General features: G+C 43.6%; 1 protein-coding gene across 3 annotated transcripts in view; it reads right to left on the bottom strand.

The window, feature by feature from the left end:
• Positions 1 to 1,072: 1,072 nt before the first annotated feature.
• Positions 1,073 to 19,340, bottom strand: part of braf (B-Raf proto-oncogene, serine/threonine kinase) — a 38,229-nt gene continuing 19,961 nt past the window's right edge. The window contains exons 2-20 of one of the 3 annotated variants that reach the window (XM_019276632.2): positions 18,783 to 18,884; positions 18,410 to 18,697; positions 16,833 to 16,936; positions 16,173 to 16,275; positions 15,937 to 16,085; positions 14,602 to 14,721; positions 14,347 to 14,506; positions 13,423 to 13,462; positions 12,490 to 12,606; positions 10,682 to 10,818; positions 10,478 to 10,595; positions 9,696 to 9,780; positions 9,401 to 9,577; positions 9,271 to 9,317; positions 9,035 to 9,153; positions 8,798 to 8,929; positions 7,877 to 8,011; positions 7,441 to 7,594; positions 1,073 to 5,510 (exon numbers count right to left, since the gene is read on the bottom strand). In XM_019276632.2, coding sequence (XP_019132177.1) covers positions 5,488 to 5,510; positions 7,441 to 7,594; positions 7,877 to 8,011; positions 8,798 to 8,929; positions 9,035 to 9,153; positions 9,271 to 9,317; positions 9,401 to 9,577; positions 9,696 to 9,780; positions 10,478 to 10,595; positions 10,682 to 10,818; positions 12,490 to 12,606; positions 13,423 to 13,462; positions 14,347 to 14,506; positions 14,602 to 14,721; positions 15,937 to 16,085; positions 16,173 to 16,275; positions 16,833 to 16,936; positions 18,410 to 18,697; positions 18,783 to 18,884 — 2,310 coding nt within the window. In that variant the 3' untranslated portion in view covers positions 1,073 to 5,487. Of the gene's footprint in view, positions 5,511 to 7,440; positions 7,595 to 7,876; positions 8,012 to 8,797; positions 8,930 to 9,034; positions 9,154 to 9,259; positions 9,318 to 9,400; positions 9,578 to 9,695; positions 9,781 to 10,477; positions 10,596 to 10,681; positions 10,819 to 12,489; positions 12,607 to 13,422; positions 13,463 to 14,346; positions 14,507 to 14,601; positions 14,722 to 15,936; positions 16,086 to 16,172; positions 16,276 to 16,832; positions 16,937 to 18,409; positions 18,698 to 18,782; positions 18,885 to 19,340 lie in introns of those variants that run through there. The other 2 variants (XM_010755026.3, XM_027276110.1) reach the window with 2 other exon arrangements.

Here is a 19,340-nt window from a genome sequence, read left to right as displayed (position 1 = left end):
TGTCACCCCCACGCATATCTGTAAGTCCTATGTGAAACAGCCATAGTTCAGTGTCTAAAATATGCAGTGCTGTCTTGAAGACATTTATTAGAGTGCCCCTTTATTGTGACCAAGACACACCTGTGTTATAATCATGCTGTTTAATCAGCATCTTGGTATGCAACACAGGTGATTGGATTATCTTGGTAAAGGAGAAGTGCTCACAAACACAGATTTGATCAAATCTGTAAACCAAATCTGTCAGAAATAAACTTTGTGTGCAGAGAAGAAGTCTGGTAGTTGGTGACTCTAAGTTGTCAATAGATGTCAAAACAAATCAAATCATCATTTCACTTGTACAACCCAAAGTCACAAAGTACATTTGCCTCGGAGGGCTTGATGTAGATGTGTGTGTAAATGGTTGTTTGTCTCTGTGTGCACATCTGGTGACTTGTCCAGGGTGTACCCCCCTCTTGCCCAAAGTCAGCTGGGATAGGCTCCATCCCCACCGTGACCCTGATGAAGATAAGTGGTTACACATAATGGATGGATGGACTTTCAATGAATTAGTTCACATGAAATGTTCATGCAATCCAACCTATTTCATTATTCAACTGTATTTCATCATGATGTATTTACAGACTAGATTATTTGGCTTCAGTGTGTATTGATTGTCTCAGAAGGCTCCACTTTGACTTATATTTGTTTTTTGTTACTTCAGTATTTTTTCTACTTGACAAAAATACTGGCTGACAAAGTCATATTCATTTCTATAAACAGATGCCTGCATATGACTGTTGATGCTAAACTGTCATCAGATGGTGGGTTCAGACATTATGCTGGAATGAACCAAATTAAAATAAGTGATTAAAATGTGTGGTGTGGGAAGACCCTCCACAGTTATGTATGGTTATGATATATTATCCCATTTTTTGACAGAAGAAGAATGTGAAGGTGACTTGTCATGAAACAGAAAATCTGAGCTGATGGTCGGTTGGTGAGTCTCCTTCCAGCAGCACATTTACAGTGTTGATGCTGCCACCATGTGGCCTTCAGACACCTGATTCCAACACAAATGACAAACGAGCCAAGCTACAGTTTTCATGCACTTCTTTAATATATCAGTTTTTCATATTCACAACAAATACATTAAGCTCTTTCTCCTTATGATACAGCCTTAAATATTTTTACACTCAACAGTTTTTCTCAGAAGTCTGCCTATCAAAATGTCTTTTAATCTTTGTCTCTTTATTTTGAACATTTTATAATTTGTTACATTTGTAGTCTCCATGCCTCCTAGCAAACTGACAGTATTTCCTTTGTACAACTATTTACAGGTGAAAAAAAACAAAACAAAACTCCATAAAGTTTTCATGATAGTTCTCAGTTGAAAGGAATAGTTTGGGTTTAAGGTGCAGGCAAGGAGAGGGGGGGAATGTTTAAGAAGAAAGAGGAAAATGAAAGTAGAGAAAGGCTGAACACAAAGTTCTGGATGAAGAGGAGGGACAGGTGGAGGAGAGCCTCAGTGACAGAGCTCACTGTTTCCTCCTCGGTAGGTCTGGCACGTTCTCATAGAAAATAAAGATCTCTAAGGAAACCAAATACAGCACTATGAAAGACGTTACTGTTTCCTCCCTCAGGTCCCATCATGTCAAAAGGGAGCAATCCCAAAGTGTGCAACAGTCCAGCAGACAACCACCACTGCTGTCTGAAGGATACTGATGCCTCTGGAAGAGGACTAGAGAAGTGAGCTACTTCTACCGAGGCTGACAGTTCATTCTTGACCTGGGAATACTAAAACTATTGTTTGAACCCAGCCATGACCTGAGCACCCCTCAACTTGGAAATAGCAATTGCCAAAATCAAAAGCTCCAGAATAAATAGGTAAGTAAACCTTGAGTTAAGATTGTTCTGTCAACTGCTCTTTGTGAAGGTCAAGCATGAACATGCTCATCATCTGAGCCAATATAGAGCCTAATCCTCAGAATGATCAAACTTTGGACATCTTCACCTCCAACACCTCCAAACACACTGAGTGAGCATGCGATCTACGACCCCTGGTGGTCCAGTGTTCAGATGCATTATTAACATTCATGGCTCGTATGTTGCATTTCACTTCCCTGTTTACTCTTTCCATGTTTCTTCTCCTGTCTATTCTACTGTCGTAAAGCCAGGACTCTTCATTCTCAGAATAAATCTGCTAATGTCAGGGTAGGTATTATTCCAGACTTTCTTGATGTCAAGAAGTTCACAGCAGCTATATCGAGTGACTAATCGAGTCTCCTTCACAACCCAAACAAGTTCAAATCTCTTGTGACAAAGTCAGAAACATATCAGCTCAGTTTCTTCAGATGTTTTGTCAAGCTGTGGACAGAGTGTAGCCTTTGTTAGATCAGAGGAGTCACATGACTGGGTGATATGTAATATTTAATCTCTATAGATAGTCAATCCCTAACATAGACCATGATGTTGGGGCAGTACAGACCAAACTTGTTGGAGCCATATTAAAATCTACAGGTGAAATCACGTCTGCTATTGGCTGCTCTTCAGTTCCAGACGTTACCAGCTGTTTCTGTGAGTGCACTCCACAGCACGAGAGAGGGCATATGATCTGCCAACATGGCCAACATTGGCAAGTGCTGAAACAATAACACATCTATAGTGTGGTTAAAATCAATTGTTGTTTGTTCACCAACTTCTGAGAGAAAATGTTTTACTCCACTTTTATCACAAGCTAGAAGCTAACTGACTGTCTGGTGTTGGGTTGGGTAGCACGGCGCAGTCTAGGAAATGAAATCACTGTTCAGCTTCCAGATAAGTTTGAGTAACTCATCTCTTGCCAAAACTGTTCCCTGGATTCTCATCTAAGAGAGATGAGACAGATCATCTGTGGTGTTTCTCCACAGCACAGGTTAGCAAAGAGAGCAATATGAAAGGCCAGACTGAGTATTAAATAAAAGCCACACCGTGTTCTTCTCTCTGAAATCAACTACAGTGACAGAACATTGACCAGAACTACTTTTCTCCACCCTTGCTGCTATGCAACATGCAGCATGCTGCAAGAAACAAATCAAGTGCACCTGTATCTAGAGAATAACATCACCAGAGACCAGCAAATAGCAGATGAACATTGTGTACCATGCTTTCACCAATAGAGATTGGGCTTCTTTATGTATCGATCATGTTTTTGTCTGCACTCTTCATGCATCAACCCCCCCACAGCACTAGCTCAGTCCTGGATGCACATCGATGGGACTGATGGTAAGATGACATAACTGATCTCCTAACAGATTATTGTGTAAAAAGGTGTGTGTGTGTGTGTGTGTGTGTGTGTGTGTGTGTGTGTGTGTGTGTGTGTGTGTGTGTGTGTGTGTGTGTGTGTTCGACCTCCACGACATCCATTTATCAAGCCATCTGATCACTGGAGGTATGGTGACACGCTGGAGGCTTCATCAAAGACAGGCCCCAGATGACAACTGAGCCTTCCCAGCTCAATCTTCACAGTTCAGCCTCTGTAAATGACTCATGCAATGGAAACCAAATTTTGGGCCCTCAGCTCTGTGTGTCACAATTTATTCTTCAATATAAAAAAAAAAAAAAAAAAAAAAAAAAGAAAAGAAATGGCAAGTCGTTCATTTCCTTCGATCCATCTCTACAAAGTGCAAGTACACGAGTCACAAAGACAATGACGACTAAGCGTCAAAAGAAAGACTGGTAGCTTTAAATAAAGCGGTTCTGAAAATAAATCAAAAAAAAAAAAAAAAAGTCACATAAATAAGTAAATATCTGCAGGCCTGCCTGTACAGAAAAAGGCAAACATTGACGATCAAATCAAAATAACGTGTAATAACACCTACAACCTTTAACACACGCTGGAATGAACAGAAGTACAGGTGCATGTGTAGAGAAAGTAAAAAGGTGTGATTGAAACAGAACAGAACTCAGAACCAGAGGATCAGTGGTCCTTTCAGCAGGTAACGCTGCAGCTCATTAGTCAGCAGCTGCAACAGGTAAGGTCCTATTTGAAGCCAAGTGCAATATGAAGCCACGTGATCGGTAAGAAAGTAAACAATGACATGACGTGCACTGGGAAAAAAAGCTTTGCTGCAAAGATGCTGTCTAACAGCTTTGAAGCTCAGAGCCACAAGTACTGTACACACTCCTCAGCTCAGTGTAAATTGCCGGGCAGCAGCTTGGCTTAGAGAAGGAAGGCTCTTTAAACAGAATGAGAAGCCTCTCGCGTAGCTTCAAAACTCCAAACTAAACTGTGAACAGCAGTCCTTGCAGTCAGCAGAACATGTCAGACTTTTCTACCACAGATCTACGGTTAGAAGCATTTCTGCTGCTTTCATGTAAACGCGACATCCTTTGCAAAATCTGTCCGACCTCACTCAATCTCATCTGTTGGCTTGACCAGCCCTTTTAACAGAAACTCATCTCATGAACCTTCCATCACCAAACAAATGAGCCTCTCTCCTCCCAAAGAACAGCTACTGTTGTTGGTGGAGCGGTGCAAACTCTGGACTGTTCTGCAGGAAATCTACAGAACAAACTTGTTCTACTGCTTTCATGTGGTGGTTTTCAAACGGCAAATTCTTCAGTAGATTAATGGCTGTTGCCGTTTCGTTGCGGGTGTTGTATTTGTTGAGGGCAGACGAGAAGGCAAAATAGGGTATTCAGCAGAATTTGGTTAGCATTAAGCCCAAGAAGACAAAAAAAAGGTAAAGGCCTGTGCTACAAAAGAAACAAATGACAAAAAAAAGCTCAGCATTCCTAGCAAGTGCTAGCTAAAATCTAAAACATGAGGAACAAACGGAACAAACGAAAAAAAGAATAAGTCTGTCTTTCAAGTCATCTTCCTTTGGGGGTTAAACCCTGCTGAGTGACCTCCAGCTCATCTCGGGAACAGGCTAATGCCTGGCTTTCCATCTCAACCGAAGGACGGACGGACGGGCGGGCGGATGGGAGGCCTCTCCTCCTTCCACAGGCTCCATTCTGCCATCACTCAAAGTGCAGTTCAGCGGCCCAGCTGATAAACCAGCCTCCCTCTTCACCCACACAGGTAATGACGGGACGAGGGCGCCCAAAGCCTCGACTTCTCTTGACCTTTCACATCTGTCTCTCCTTCCTGTTGCCTTCATCTTTTCCCTCCAGCAGGCAAGTCGATCTGTGGAGTCTGCCATCTCCTCCTCAAACTCTTTTGGTATGGATATCTTTGCGTCTTGGTAGTTTTTTTTTTTTTTTTTTTTTCCCTTTTGTGTCATTCAAGTTTCTTTTTTTTGTTTTTCATTTTTTTCCTAATTCAGTTTTGTCTGTCATGGTGGCCGTTTGCCTGCTGGACAGCTGTTTGTTGGAAGGACTCCATGAGGCTGCCTTCTTCAGGTGGACAGACGAAGAAAAAAGCACATTCGTTGAGACTATTTGTTTTTTCAGTAATGAATGAATCCACCGCATGGACACGAGACTTTTGAGAAGTGACGAGGGATGGACTGATGGGATCAGCAGCACTTACTTAAATGCTGAAAACTCCCCTGAAAAGCGGAAAAGATGAGAGAGTTACAATCAGCTGTGAGAAGCAGACATAACATCAAATATAGCTGCAAGCTAGGCACCCCCAGTGAGGCCATATCGGTTGCAGAGATATGGCCTCACTTCCTTTTTGGCATGTCGCCGGTGAGTTTGATTGGCTGCTACAGGCAAACGGAAGTGAAAATAAAAAAAACGTGATAACTTTTGTGTGGCTTGGTCTGTGTCAAGCTTCATGGAAATCGGACAATCTGCATTTTACTTTTTTTTTTGTACGTTCAACTGATCCAAGGATTCCAACAGTACCTCATTTGTGAAATTTGGACCAACAGGTCCAAAGTTATGAAGCTGAATGCACTTCAAACTTTGACACGTTAGTGGCGCTAGAGAGTTCAATATACGGGCATGACAATTCTTGAGGTTGACTATGGGACTGTCCTGAATACGTGTGCCAAGTTTCAAAACTTTTCACCATGGCATTCTAGGGGCTGCCATAGACTTGCAGTAGAAATGGAGGAATAATAATAATAATGAAAGCGACAAACAAACCTTTGCAGGCTACGCTTCTAGGCACCCAATGATTAGGTTAGCTGTTGGTATCTTTTCATTCTGGTTAAACTCAGGATTCAAAGAGTACTCCGCTGGAATGAGTACCCGCCACAGATAATGTACTAAGTTCTCTTATGACTATGATCAAAAGCAACACAGCAACTTCTGATCAACTCATATCAACTTCAGCATCTTCAGCTCAGTCTAAACTGCGAGTATGGACACAGATAATTTTAATTAAACACATTCAGATACAGACAATGGTGTTGTGGAGAAATTGCTTAAGTCAAAGGTCAACGGTGAGGTCAGGAAGGAAGAAAAAGAGATAGAGTAAAAGTAAAAGAGAATGTTTTTACCCATGTTAGTGTTATTGTCAGCATATTATAGTCTGGAGACACAGATGTATGTTTACGCAGATTGGAACATCAACGGCAAGCTATCTATTATGACTTGGAAGGCAGCAATAGGTCTCTTCGACCCTGGTCACCACAGTGTTGAGATAGACTGGCACCTACTGTTCTCAATCAAAGCCAAACAATTAATACTGATGAGGACCTCAAGGCCCACACGTGACCTCGTGTAACCTAAAGATAGAAAATTCCATAACAAATGGTACTCGTTTTTTAGTTAAACTCAGACAACTCAAATCAAATCAGTGCTGAGTGTTTTGTTCTTTTTAGCTGATTGTCTCTGCTGTGTGTCTTTAGGTTAAATGTAGTAATGTAATAACATTAGAACTGGTTTGGAGTCTGTGCATTAAATTTTGATAAATCATCTGTACACTTCATTTAATGTTGATTACATTCTAACCATCATTATTTTACACTACATATTATTAGTCAGTAGAAGATAAGCCTGCTCTGTCTGTGGTGTGAGCTTCCTGTTAGGGTTGCTCTGTTTTTTAAACCTAAATTAATCTTCAGCTTCTTCAGTGGGGTTATGCAAGAAAATAATCATCATTTCTATCACTGAAACTTCATGACAAACGTTTTGTCCTCGTGTTATGAAAAAAAGCCTTCCAGCAGCTCAAACGGTCTGATCATTTTCTGGTGGACTTTGATCATGAAACAGTTGCAGGGAGTTTCTCGGACATAAGCTTCAAAGATGTAAAGCTTTTATTAACAAGAGAAACTAACAGTTACATATGTGGGGCAGCAAAATATATTATATAAATAATAATGATGATAATGCATGCATGAGTGTGAATGCTTTCTGTACGCATGTGTGTGCGTGTGTCAGTCAGTTCAGGTCACATATTCCCACATTCAAGTGCTCAAATATTCTGACCTTGTTTCTTTGAGGTTTGTATTTTTTATACATTTGGTGTGAAGACACGTCTTTAGTGAGTCAGCTGCAGTTCACACTGATCTCTGTGTAAGAGCTCACCATAGCCGCCGGCCTGGATGGGGGTTTTGGGTGAGGCGCAGGCGTACAAGCTGAAGTCCTCCGTCTGAAAGCCGGCTCGGTTTAACGAAGGCTCTGAGGCGCTGCGGTGGATTTTGGGTAACGAGCGAGCCAGTAGCTCGATGGAGGCCAAGATCTGACAGAATACACACAGGAAGTCAGAAACCAGTAGATCACCATTCACCACCAAACAAAACCATTAAAAGTGTTGTCAGTGTTGCAATCAGCTGCTTTTTTCCCAGTGTGGAAACCTCTGAGGCCATCTGGTGGCAAAGCTGAAAATAACATTGAGTTCTCTTTCAGTTCAGATTTGAACATTTCCAACGTTCATTCAGGTGCTGCTTTTCTGTCTTTAATGTAGAAATCAGCTGCATCCGTCACCTCAAAGTCAAATCTAAAAGCATTCGATTGGTCTCACCTGAGGGAAGAGAGGTCGTTCCTCTCTCTTCTTCTTCAGGCAGTCGGCCATCAGTCTCTTCATGGCCTTCGGACAGTTGCTGCGCACCTTGCTGAGGTCAGGAGATAGGTAACCTCGACCCACCATGAAGATGATCTATATGAAGGGGTGTGTCAGTAGAAGAAACAGGCTGTTGACACTTTGTGAGGCTGGAGCCTCCAACAACACTCAAATGTTAATGTAAGGAAATGTTTGGAACAAAGAGATGTGGAAACACTAGAACAAAAGAAGAAGAGCTGTTTCAGCTTAATGAAATTACATTCACTGTGGAGGAAGTGGAGCTCGTGCTGTTCACTTGATTTAAAGCATGCTGATAGTCCAGCAGCAGCCTGCAGCTCTGCAGCTCCCCTGTGGTTCGTCTAATGTATTCAGCCCATGGAGGGAGATTTACTGTTTGCTCTTCTTTAGCTTATGTAGCCTTTTGTTTAATAATATAAAGAACACCAACCACACTGCATCAAACACACACTGTATTCAGGAGTTTAAAAAAATGTTTAACCTGTATCAGGGCTGGGCGATATGGACCAAAAGTCATATATCGATATTTTTTAGCTGAATGGTGATAGCCTGCTGGTAAATCGCACTCCCACCACTCATACTACAAATCCCACAATGCACTGCAACGCCCAGCCCTAACCTGTATTCAAACCCTCAGAAATCTTACTGGGGTGGTGGTGGAGTATATTTCGTAGTTAGGGAAGTAGCTGGTGCAAGCAGCAACACGTATGCAAATAGAATGGTATGACCCACAGGGGCCGGGTTCCTATTTTTCTGCTCACTGCAGTTATTTTGGTTTAGACATCACACTGCACATTTAGCCATGTGTGAAGGACCCACCGAGTGTGAACAATGTGACAGAATGTGAGTGAGGCGTCCTCTGACCTGGTCTCTGTTGTTGATGTTGGAGTAGGGCAGCGCTCCCGACATCAGCTCGTACAGCACGATGCCGAAGGCATACACGTCTGACTGAAAGCTGTAGGGATTCTTATCCTGCAGCCTGATCACCTCTGGTGCCTGAGAGAGAGAACGGGTTATTCTGTTTTAGTTTGTAAATGTTAAATATATGTTTGTTTGATTCAAGTCCTGCTTCAAATGTAAACTTCAAGCATGAACACTGACCATCCACAGTATGGAGCCAGACAGCTGTTCAAACTGGTGCGAGCCACTCCAACGGGACTTGACTGTAGCCAGACCAAAATCACCGATCTTCACCGTCAGATCCTCGTGGAGGAAAATATCTGGGAGGAGGTGAGGTTAAGGAAACACTCTTCTACTTCTCTTAACCACGGAGGAGTCGTGCAGATATATCCCAACATCAACACACCAAAGTGAATTGAAATATTTCTAAAGGATACTGTTGCTCTTCAGATCTCTGTGGATGATTGATTTGGCATGCAGGTAACTGAGGAGGAAAAGACAAAAGTTATTAACCAGACGGTAAAATCTCATCTAACTGCTCGTGTGTTTTTGTGGCAGGAAACTCACTCCATGCCCTGAGCGGTCTGCCGGGCGATGTCGATCAGCTTGATCATCTCGAACTTGGTCTCGATGATGTGCAGGTGGTGGTACAGACTGGAGCCTTCACACCACTGGGTCACGATGGCCAGCTGAGGCTTGGTGGTGTAGCCCATGAACAGCAGGATGTTCACATGACGTGTTTTCCTGTTGGCGTGCGCACACACACACACACACACACACACACACACAGAATATGATGTTAAATTGTAGTGCATTATAAAAAGTAGCATCCATATACTTGTATTAATTAAAGAGATGGTACCTGAGGACTCCCACTTCATTCTTGAAGGCCTGAAGCTGTTGTGGTGTGGGAGCAGTGACGTTCAACATCTTCACTGCCACATCACCTGGCAGGAAGTCCATCAAAGAAGAGATTATGAAGTTGTTTTAACAAAATGAGATCAGCTTCAACACCTCTCAGGTTCACTTTGTTTGCTCGTATTCTGGACATTTTAGACAGATTTTGCTGTATTTAAATCTGAGTATTAAACAAACAAACTGTCAGAGAAACACTGTGTCCAGTGTGAAGAGAAGACGATTCAACAAAATCTTTGATCTTCTATTCAGGCCAAGATGACGAGGAGTGACAAAACATCCCTTTACAAGTTAGATCTTAGATTTCAGTCCTGGTTGATTGGGTCACACCTGTGGCTACAGGTGTTGCAGGAAGTGTGTATTAATAAGTAACATCTCACATGTGTGCAGACACACGTGACGCATTCCACTGGGCACTGCCACTAATTTGGTCTGTTCTCCATGCCAGTCTTTGTTAACTCATTCAGATTTGGTCATTTTTCCTGCTTTATGTCTTACTATGTGGATTAATCCACATAGTAAGCAGCAGATCGGTGTGTGTGAGATTGAGTCTAAATATAAACTACAGTGTGTGTGTGTGTGTGTGTGTTTTCACGGTAATGGAGGAACCTGTCACACAATGTAAAATGACATGATCTCTCCTGGCTCATTCATATGATTGGTGAGTTGATGTATACAGTTTCCTCACATGCTGCTGCTGGTCTGAAGTCAGTGAAGTGTTGGTCTTACCATGCCACTTTCCCTTGAAGACAGTTCCAAAGGATCCAGAACCTATCCTCTGACCCAGAGTGATCTGCCCCTCGGGGATCTCCCAGTCGTCACTGGAGTCTCTTCTGCCCAGAGTTTTCTGTTCCACAGGACACTCAGTCAGCACGAGAGCAAAAGACTACAAACCTCAGCACAAGACTGACATCAGACATGACGACCTCTCACCATCTTATTGCGGTCCTCAGATGAAGACGACGACTTGCGCTCCCTCTGTTGGCATGGTGACTTCTGTGGAACCTTGACATTGGTCAGAGAGCCGGGTAAAGAGGCGGGAGGTGTCGCTGACAGCCCTGTGGTGGAGCCTGGCGGGGGAGGAGGGGAGGGGGGTCGGGGGTAAAGAGAAGAGAAAGAATAAAAGAAGAGAGGTGAGGAAACACTTGAAGGAAAGAAGGTGAGAGAAAGCAGAGGAGTAAAGAGAGAGGAGGTTTGAGTGAGGACAGGGAGTGAGGCATCTGTGCCAGAGGTGTGTGTGTGTGTGTGTGTGTGTGTGTGTGTGTGTGTGTGTGTGTGTGTGTGTGTGTGTTGGGTCACATGCAGAGAAGTGAGGGGGGGCTTGGTTGGATGGCAGTTAATGGTTTAAAAACGTATCTTCATTAAGTGTCACTTCTTGTGTCAGGAGTTTATATTGTTTATGATAGATCATCAATGGTCACTGATGGGAGGTTGATTTTTTGTTCACATTAAACTACAGCTGATGAATAGAGGCAATAATACTGCTAACTTTGCATTGAACTTAACACATGCATCAGCTGTTCTTCAGAGGAAGTTTGCAGCATATGTTCTGATTCTCTTCAGCTATCACGCTCCTCTCCTGTAGAAGCAGCTCCCAGTACTGGTTCTGGAGGCAGACACCGTCAACAGTTTTAAGAGAAGGCTTAGAACGTTCCTTCTTGATAGTTAGTGCTGACTCAGGTTAGTCCTGAACCATTCTTTAGTCATGCTGCTATAGGACTGGCTGCTGGGGGACTTCCCATGATGCACTGGGCTCTTCTCTTCTCTCTCTCTCTGTAAACATACATGTCTCATTAATGCAATAGTACTATCTAAACTTCTTCCCTGGAGTTTCTGTGCTTTGTCGTCCAGCAGGTTCTCATGGATCGTGGCTGCTGCTGTGGTCCTGCATGACGTCCACTACATATACCGTTGTTATCATTAGTCATCATAATTAGAGTAGTATTTATCATTATTATCACACTTGTGCATCTTTGTCTTTTCCTCTCTAAACTCGGCAGTTCTGCTTGAGGTTTGTCCTCGCCAATGTCGCCAAGTGCTTGCTCATGGTGGGACTTGTTGGTCTCTGTAAATAATATCATAAAGAGTACGGTCTAGACCTGCTCTCTATGGAAGCTGTCATGAGGTAACTTCTGTTATAGTTTGGAGATATATAAAAAGTGAATTGTACAAATAGTTTCTTAGTGACATGTAAGTTAGTACATGACATCATTTAAAGCTACTCTACTGAACACAGCTGCTCATCTCAAAGTGTTGAGCTTGTCACCTTCAAAGCCCGGAACCTGGACTTTCTTCAGTAGATCCACGTGAGCTAAGTGAGTTTGTTTGTTGAACTTACCCTTTAACTGACGTCATAGTGATTATAGGCTAACAGTTATGTACGTGTTTTTACACTGCTGCAGAGATTTCATTTGAATGGAGCTGCCTGAAGTCCGGTCACATTATTGATGACTTATAGCCAACTGTACTCCATCAAAGAAGAATTCAGTCAATCAAAGCACCATCCAAAGAAAACAAGAGCAGCGTGACATCTCTGTGGAACCTGTGAGCGGTCAGGTGTGTGGGCGAGCGAGCATGTGAGGACATAGAGGGGAAAGAGAGTGAGAGAGAGAGTGAGAGAAAAAGGGGGAACACACAGTGGATGTGACACAGGGCTGGGGTTGGTGTGTGGGGAGTGGGGGGGAGGTGGTGGAAGGGTGGGGGGAGGTGAAGGACACAGGAACACACAGAGACCTAACTACCTCGGAAAGGCTCGGGCTCAAAATCAAACACTATGTCATTGGGGTAGGAGTATAGGAGGGGGCTTGAGGTCCGTGTTCGGTGCTTCCTCAAGCAGCGGGCGGGGTGGGTCGGGGGGGCTGCAGGGCAAAGAGAAACAGACAGACCATCACTGCTACTCACCCTGCCCCTCTCACCTCCAACTAACTTCTGGATGGAGACTCCTCCTTCCACACTTAACCGTTAGCACGTTAGCTTAGCTCTGTTTGTCAGGGTGTCTGCAGGTTTCACACTGCCAAATTTTACTCCAGGACGTCTCTCATGCTTTCTTTCCGAAGTGAGATGAGAAGATCGAATTTCACACAGACTAATGTTGCTTAAGTTCACTAATGCTGTTATTAATTAAGTTAGAAATTGTTGCTCAGCAGTGAAACCTGCTAAAATCTGATATGCTGACGATTCTGAGATCAGACAATGTTTTTTTAACGTTAATTTAACCAATTTATGAATTTAATTTGGTCTTTTAAGAACCACCTGATACCTGAAGTTCCTGAAGCAGAATTACTTCAAAGATCATAACAGACCTCTGATTTACTGACAAACCTCTTATTTTTCTCACTAAACTTCAAACAGTTCATGAGCTACATGTGTTGTTCCCAACAGGAGGCGCTCGGCTGGCAGAGCCACTCAAAGTAAGCCTGAGGTCTGCTGAGGTGGAAGAAACCCTGACCCACAGATCTGAATACATATGTGTGTCCAAAGCTTCTGCAGGACTAAACAGAACTGATTCGACTTGTCGGGTCTGAACTACACAGACGCTTGCACACACGCACACACACACACACACACACACGTACGCACACACCCACACCCACAAAAGACCAAGAGCACGCAGACGCGGGATGGTGGAAAAAAACAAACAGGATGAGCCACATGTCTCCTTCTTTGATCCTTACCTCCATCTGACCTCGGTAAGCCCTGATCTCGAATCAGGTCCTGAAATGAAGGCAGAGGGGAAATAAATGACACTTTGTACAAAGACTTTTTACTATACTGCACTGATTACCGTACTGTTTACTGGAGCAGCCCTCTCTGGAACTACTGTCACATGAAGTGAAGCAGCTTGAGGTGAAACAAGCTAAATGAGTCCTGAAGGTGTGTTCACACTGAATGTGTCCGTTTAGAGGCAACACAGTGAAAAATATGAATAGGCATAAGTAAGAGGTGAATTCAGTCCACTCCATTTCATGAACATCCGGAGAAGAAGAGTTCTGGAGGAGCAGTTTAAGATGACAAACCACACACTGGTTTTCACAGGCGTGGCCGGAGGATGTATTCAATTCATTTAACTAATTAGAGTTTTGTGTTAAAGTCTACATTAATGTAGACTGGCCTGAACGTGATTACTGATCTGGATGTATGGATTGCGGTCCTGACACCCTGTAGCTGTGTGGCATAATATTAGAATATTAAAAAGACCAGCACCACCTGCAAGGCTGCCATCGTTCTGCATTTACAGTCCAAAAAATAAAAAATACAGTTCTAGTTTTCCTGCAGTGATTATATCGTCCAGTATCACTGTCAAATATTCAGACTATTTTAGATGAAATGACACTAAATTCTCTGACTGTGCATAACTTAACCAAGCATAACTTAAGAACTGGATTTAATTGAATTTAGCTCATCGATATGAAAATTCCACTATTTGTCCTCCTGTATCAACCAACCAAGTGTGGCTATGCAAGACTAGTCAGCAGTCAACATGGGCAACTTTTAGGGGAAACCGTGGAGGCTGGTGGATCAAGAATCAAAACACAAGTGCAGCTCTCTGTTGGTCAGCTTCTCCAGCACAGAGGCAGTGACAGAGAGAGCAGACTTACATCGATGTTGACAGGCTCGATGGTATTGATATGGACATTGGGGGCGGAGGACGAACGGTCCCGCTGGCCAAACTGGTTCCGGTGGTCCTCCTCGTTGGGCCGGAAACTGGGAGGGATGGGTATGGACTTGGACGGGGACACAGTGGGGTGGCATATAGACCTGCAAAAACCACATCTGTTGGTGAGTTTGAGAACTTGCAGGAGACATTTCCTGTGTTTGCAAAGGGAAAGGGAATGAAAACACTCCTGACTCACCCGGTGGAGTCAGATGGGGGGAGTGACGGACAGGCCTCAGACACAGGGGTGGTTCCCTCTGAGGAGACCTCCTCTTGGGTGAATGGGTGATGCTCAAAGAACTTGGACACAAGCAACAAGCTGTGAAAAACACACATGATCAGGGTTAGCATTTCACTTCTTCTCAACATGACAACTAATTTTCAAACTTTTAGTTTTCAGCCCAACCAACACCGTCTCAGATGGTGTATCTGTGGAGTTCCATGTTAAAAGTAAAGAGCCGTGGATGGACACGGAGACCACATGTCAGTGGTCAGAAGTCACACAGCGTTGAGGAAGTCCCACTAAGTCTAACCTGAATCAGAACATCTGATGTGGATTGTTAACCAGATAGAGCTATCCACGGGAACACACAGAGGCTGTTGTCAAATGTGGAATTCTAAGATACGTTGCAAAATTCAGGCTGCTCTAAAAAGTCTCTTAGGACTTTGCAGTTAATGCTGCTGCACGTGTTCTGACAGGAACCAAGATCAGAAATCACATCTCTCCCATTTTGGCTTCCTTGCATTGGCTCCCTATTAAATCTAGAATAGAATTTAAAATTCTTCTCCTTACTTACAGAGCTCGTCAGGCACCATCATATCTAAAAGAGCTCATAATACCTTACTACCCCTCTAGAATACTGTGCTCTCATGATGCTGGGTTCCTTGTGGCTCCTAAGAGTAGACTTAAGACTTTCCTTTTTGATAAAGCTTGTAGTTAGGGCTGGCTCAGGTCATCCCTTAGTTATGCTGCCATAAGACTAGACTGCTGGGGGACTGACCTTCCCTCCCCCTTGTTTTTAGCACAGAAACTCTGCTCCATCCTCAAATTACCAGTAGGTCACGTAGGTCTTCTGACCAGGGCTTACTGGTTGTTTCTCGACTGTAATAAATCGGTTGTCTTGTCTGCTGTGTTTTCATGTTGTCTTGTTACTTAGATTTGATTGTTTTATTTTGAAAGTGGATTTTATGAATTTACTGGGAAGCACAAACTGGCCAAACGGAAATAAAACAAATTTTAATAACCATATCAGTCGTTTTCACGCACTTCTAGCAAGCAGCTAATTGCCAGGAACCCACCCTGATCCACATGCACAGAGAGTCAGTGAGTGCTGACAGGTGACTCGTGATGGAGTGAAAAGTCACACCTGTATTAAGAACTGAGCAATATTGTAGCTCACTCAGAGGCACATTGTGGACTCGTCTTGTGGCCTGTTCAAGCAGCCCTACATGTACAACAACTAAATCATACATCTACAGAGTCAGAGTAACATGTGACCCATTACAAACGCTGCTGGTCCCTGTGTGGACTCACTCTAGCTGGTCATAGTTGACACACATGAGGGGAACCTCTGTGCTGCAGCGCTGGTGAAACTTGTATCCACAGGTCTGACAGCGGAAACCCTGGAAAAGCAGCTTTCTGCAGAAGTCACAGAAGGCCAGCGTGAAGAAGGTCTTCCTCACCTGTCAATCAAACACACAATTAGGACCAACCAAGGCTCAGTGACAACATCAGTGTTTACTGTCCGTCATTGGAGTCTTAGTACTAACAAAGTTGTGTGTGGTGAGCGGCACATTCTCCAACACTTCTACATGCAGCTCCTCTCCTGTCAGCCAGGAGATGTCTGTATCCCAGCCAATCGGCTTCTTCTCTCTGAAACAGGAAGTGGAGAATTAGGGGAACTGTCTACACCTCACCGCTAAAACATCAAATTTAAAAAGGTGTGCAAATTAAACCATGCTGGTTTCTAGCAGAAAACCAACACTTCGTACAGCTCCAGGGTCACGATTTCACTGATCAGACCTGAGCTGATGGCCTGGTCAGGTAACCAGCATCTGTGGTCATCCCAGGGAGAGAGCAGTGGGAACACACACACACACACACACACACACACACACACACACACACTGGGCAGGTTGTCCAGGAGACATATGCAGACTGATGAACCCAACTTCACCTTCTTTTAATGCACAGAATGTAGAAATTCAAGCACTTTCAATGACCCTTGTCTACTTTGAAACATTTTGAAGGGCCTTCATCTTTTTCCCTCAAATTCACAAACTTTCAAGGAGCTGGAGCGGGAACCAGGATTTAAAGACAAAGATTAATTTTGTAGGATCATCTTTGGACCACCTCCTGCCACAGAGCAAGTGATGGATCAGGATTATCAGTTACGGTGCGTTCAGGGTCTCTCTGCAGGCCACACTTACCCGTCCTGTATCCTGTAGACTGCGCAGCACTCTGGAATGAGGCCTCGCATCATCAGAGCTTTCTTCAGCGAGTCTCTCACAGTCATCCCACAGCGTGCTGGGACCTGAACACAAGCACAGCAACACTCACTTAACTGACATGGTGGAGCAGAGAAGGCTGACATCAGAAAGGAAATGAGCTGACACAACCACGCCGAGTGTGGATGTTGAAACTTTCAACTGCAAAGTGGCAGTGACAATGTCTCCTGCAGCTTTTAGTCTGGTGAACATTCAGGAGGTCTGGGCCTCACACTGATCATCAATCTGCACAGAGCCAAACTTTAAGGAAACCTTCCTTTGAACATCCATAATGTAAACCACCTAATCCAATCCTAAACTTAACAGTTCCCTTTTCTCAGCTGAAAAACTCTTTCATCATGAGTTTACCATCACATAGGGGCTGTGTCCAATATGAAATTGCTTTGCAGTGATCAGCAATGTAAAAAAAGTGTTGACAGCCTTAAAGAAAATGTGTATTTAAATGTTGAGCAATTTTTTGGGGGCTGATGACTGAATATTTTACCACATACACGTGTCCACTGAATGTGCTGAAGCCACGCCCACTCTTGGGAGCAGTCAAGCAGCCATTTTGAAGCGACTGAAATGTGTCAGATGAGTTCAGAAAATCACATGACTAACTTTGAAACACTCTGAGTGAGTGAATTCATCTCTATCTCTCTGCTAGGGATGCAGGGGTATGCTCAGGGTGGTCTCAGCGTGTCATCAAGTCACCCTTTAAGGACCGCCCACAAAATCCTGGACTGAAAACTGTTGAAAAACAGTTTGAACCTCTAACTCTACATTTCAGTAATATATTGTTCAATGTCTTTTCAGCAAATATTTTCCAACATATTTATTGTTTTTTGAAAGAAATCTCAGAATTGCCTTTACATTTTCTTTATGTTTCCGCTAGAAACGCGGTTTTAGAATAAAGAAAGGAGACATCAGGAATATGCCTGATGGAAGAAAGAGCGACTGCACTGAGTCTAGAGGAACAGAGAGGAACAGAGGCTAGAGTTATGCAGCCTTAAAAAAAAAAGGCAATTTTTTGTCTAAAGTGTACTAAAAAGTTGTGTGAGCTGTGCAAACTGTAAAGTTAGACGGTCATGACATCCATGATTTCCAAAAACTATTTAAAAAAAAAAAAAAGTGGACAGCCCGTCTCAGATGAACTCAGGTCCAGAGAATTCTGCAGTGTTTCTGGATGTTGTTGGCATCTGTCTGAACTTCATTTGTAGATGCAGAGATGAACTGTGTTTCCTGACAACGGTTTCCTGAAGTGTTTCTGAGCTCATGTAGTAATATCCTTTATACAGTCATGCGTGATTTTAATGCAGTGCTGCCTGAGGGGTCAAAGGTCACAGACATTCAGTAGTGCTTTAGGGCCTTATGTTTCCCTGGATTCTCTACAATCTTTAAAAATATTATGGAGTGCTACCTGCAAGGGTATCTGCATATTAATTAACAACAACAACAACATAAACGTTCGGGTTACAATCCTGTCCACTGTGTACCCTCTGATAGGACGTCAAACATACCACTGTCCTCTGTTTGTTTGGCAGGAAAACCCTGACGATGGGCTTCTGAGGGGAGCGAGGGTTGGCTCGGCTGGCGTCGGTGGGGGTCTGCAGGACAGCCAAGGTGTTGGGGGCTGAGGGAAAGGCCTGAGCCCCACCTCTGACCCCACAACCTCCCATCTTGACCTCCAGAAGGGCTGGCATTGGAGAAGGAGAGCAGGAAAAGTCTGTACCGTTGCCCATAGCCTCCAGCAGCTGCTGCTCCCTCTGCTGCAGGGCGTCCAGTTTACTAGTGTACTCCTCATAGGCCTACCAGACACACAGACACACACACACCATCGTTCATAAGATCCATTTTTCTGAAACTATATTCATTAAAGCCGAAGCATCTTACCTCGAGATAAATGGAAGGAGGATTGTGTTCTCCTCCAAACTTGTCCAGAAGAGCCTCTAAGTGTTCTTGTGTCAACTTTATCATCTGTTTGATGTTCCAGATCTGTGAGGAACACAACAAACAATGTCAACACATGGAGATACTTCACTGAACCAACAATCAGAGTCTGAAGCCTACTGACTGAATCTTCCCCTGACTCAAGTGCACAATACAATCGACTGAAGCTGACCACGGTGGAGATGAGCCACGCTGCACTATTTCCCCACATGGCTACGAACCCTCCAACAGCTGCAAACTGTGCAGAACTGTGTAACAAACAAGTACGAAATAATTCTAATGCCTGACTGAGATGGATTTTTGATTTTTGAGAATGATACTGACTTCAGAGATCAACTACGACCAACATGGAGGCTGGTGTGGTGGATTTATGTGCATCCATCACTATACAAACTACTATACCCGGGGTTCCCAACCCGCGGACCGGGGTCCGGATCTGGACCGGATCGCCCTATCATCCGGACCCGAGATTAATTGTAGAATTTTTTTTTTTTTTTTTTT

This window comes from Larimichthys crocea, unplaced genomic scaffold (assembly GCF_000972845.2).
Source record: "Larimichthys crocea isolate SSNF unplaced genomic scaffold, L_crocea_2.0 scaffold306, whole genome shotgun sequence".
Classification (NCBI taxonomy): domain Eukaryota; kingdom Metazoa; phylum Chordata; class Actinopteri; family Sciaenidae; genus Larimichthys; species Larimichthys crocea.
The sequence above is the reverse complement of the archived record's forward strand: the minus strand, read 5'-3'. Positions and strand labels throughout refer to the sequence as shown.